This window comes from Priapulus caudatus, unplaced genomic scaffold, assembly GCF_000485595.1.
Source record: "Priapulus caudatus unplaced genomic scaffold, Priapulus_caudatus-5.0.1 Scaffold409, whole genome shotgun sequence".
Lineage (NCBI taxonomy): Eukaryota > Metazoa > Priapulida > Priapulimorpha > Priapulimorphida > Priapulidae > Priapulus > Priapulus caudatus.
Window position 1 is genome coordinate 61,185 of NW_014577470.1, and position 2,393 is coordinate 63,577.

At 47.4% G+C, this 2,393-nt stretch overlaps 1 protein-coding gene across 1 annotated transcript in view; it reads right to left on the minus strand.

The window, feature by feature from the left end:
- The window catches only part of LOC106810082 (plasma membrane calcium-transporting ATPase 3-like), a 35,923-nt gene that overhangs the window by 23,506 nt on the left and 10,024 nt on the right, over positions 1 to 2,393 (minus strand). Inside the window, exon 6 of the mRNA XM_014813356.1 lies at positions 1,440 to 1,477. Coding sequence (XP_014668842.1) covers positions 1,440 to 1,477 — 38 coding nt within the window. The remainder of the gene's footprint in view (positions 1 to 1,439; positions 1,478 to 2,393) is intronic.

The window sequence follows — 2,393 nt, forward strand, 5'->3', positions numbered from 1 at the left end:
AGTAGATACGAGAGGCGAGTGACGAGGCGAGAGCGAGACCACGACTGAGAGAGAGAAGAAGAGGCGAGAGAGGGACGGAGAGTCAGAGAGAGAGGAGAGAGAGGAGAGGCATGAAGCAGAGAGGAGAGACGAGGAGAGTTCGAGATAGAAGAGAGACCGGAGTGAGAGAGACGGAGACGGGAAGGTGAGGAGAGAAGAGGAGAGAGAGATGGAGAGAGAGAGAGAGGAGAGGAGAGAGAGAGATGACTGAGAGATGAGAGAGAGAGAGGGGATGAGCAGAGAGAAGGATTTGAGCGAGGAAAGAGAGAGATGGGCAGAGAGACGAGAGGGAGAGAGAGAGAGAGGACAGCGAGGCTGGAGAGAGTAGAGGGAGTTCACCGGACACGGCGAGAGCAGAGAGAGAGAGAGAGAGAGAGAGAGAGAGACGATGAACTCTGGGTCAACCAGCACAGAGTGAACAGTGGGGGTATATATATATATATATGCTACACACACACGAGCACGTCAGTAGCAGTAGTAGTGAGTCCACCTCAACCTAACAGGCAAGAAGATAACCAGATTCCACACAGACGTCATCGGGAGACCATCACACAAAAGCACAACAAACAAACAAACAAACAAACAAATAGCGAGGACGAAGCCAAAATGGCACAAATAAGAGCGACGACGAAATAAAAATGGTCGAGGACACCGACACCGGGGTTATGAACACAAACGCAAACAGCATTCGATCGCATATAACGCCATACCCTTGCGCAAAAAAAAAAAAATTTAAAACAAAACAAAACAACAACCGAAACGTGACACGCCAGACAAAGCAAATTAACGAAAAACCGGACAAAGCAAATGAACGAAGAACCGGACAAAGCAAATGAACGAAGAACCGGACAAAGCAAATGAACGAAGAACCGGACAAAGCAAATGAACGAAGAACCGACAAAGCAAAATGAATAAAGAACCGGTAACAAAGCAAATGAACGCAAGAACCGGAACAAAGCAAAATGAACAAAAGAAACGTGGCAAGCAACATGAACGAAAGAATCGCGGACAAGGCACATGAAATCGAAGAACCGGAACAAAGCACATGAACGAAAAAACCAGACAAAGCAACATGACGGAGAGAGGCCGGAACACAAGAGAAAATGAAGGCGAAGAAACCGTCTCAACACAAACATTGCCGTCAGGCACGCAAAAACAAAGGTACGCGACGCGGGAAGCACACAGCAGCAGCAGCGGTTACCATGCCAACGCTCCACACCTGCACGCATACAATGACAGGTAACCATGGCAACGACGATACACAACGGAAAACACTGAGACGAGGCGGTAACCAACACCGTGCAACGACGACGACGACGAATGCGCGACGACGGACAGGGGGCGCCACCGCACGACAAGCGAACGACACACACGCGCACACGCAGAAACAAGCATCAAACCTTGTGGGATCTCTTGCATGTTTTTGTTTTCTTTTTGCCTGCAGATCAAGAAGTTTTGTTGCAAAGTCGCATGCAAATAAAAACGGAAGATTCCTATAATTATTATCTGGATCGGCAGGATGGATGGCACGGATATCAGCGGGGAAGGCGGGAAAGTAGCAGTTTCCACAGGGAAGGGGGATGTATATATATATATATATATATATAATATATATATGTGTATATATATTATATATTAATATTGCGTGTACACAACACAATTACATACACGCAAACAAGGCTTCTGTTAGGATCCGATGCCAAAGAGAAAGCGTATGTGAGGTATGGGTGGTATGTTGTGACAGTGTGCGGGGGTAGGGTAATACAGGGGAGGGTAATACGGGGGTAGGGTAATACAGGGGGAGGGTAATAGCGGGGGAGCGAGTAATACGGGGGAAAGGTAATACGGGTGTAGGGTAAGATGGGGGGAGGGTAATATCGGGGGGAGGGTAATGGGGAAAGGTAAATACGGGGGGAGGGGGTAATACGGGGAGGGTAATAGGGGGGAATGTGAACGTGCAAAGAGGAGGGCGTGGCAGAAGGCTGGAGAGAGAGGGGAAGGGGGGCAGGGGGTGGTAACAGCGCAGCTGTAGGGAGAAATGTTACAAACAAATGTCATATACTGTCAACAGCGAGGTAATAAGAAAGAACTGCTAGCAAAGAGAACGCATTCACACGGTGGAAAAACTCGAAAACACTTGCTGCATCGAAACGCATTCGAGTCCGAATAATGAAAAACAGAACGCTATTATAACAGTATGTAGAAACACATTCTCCGCTATGAAAAAACTGACTGGCCGTCCGTGCTGCGCATACAACACGAGTGAGAGAGAAAGCACTGCTAGCGCTTAAAGTGATTACGTCACCGTAAATAGTAAAAATTCAAAAAACATTTCCACTTTTTCACAAAATATA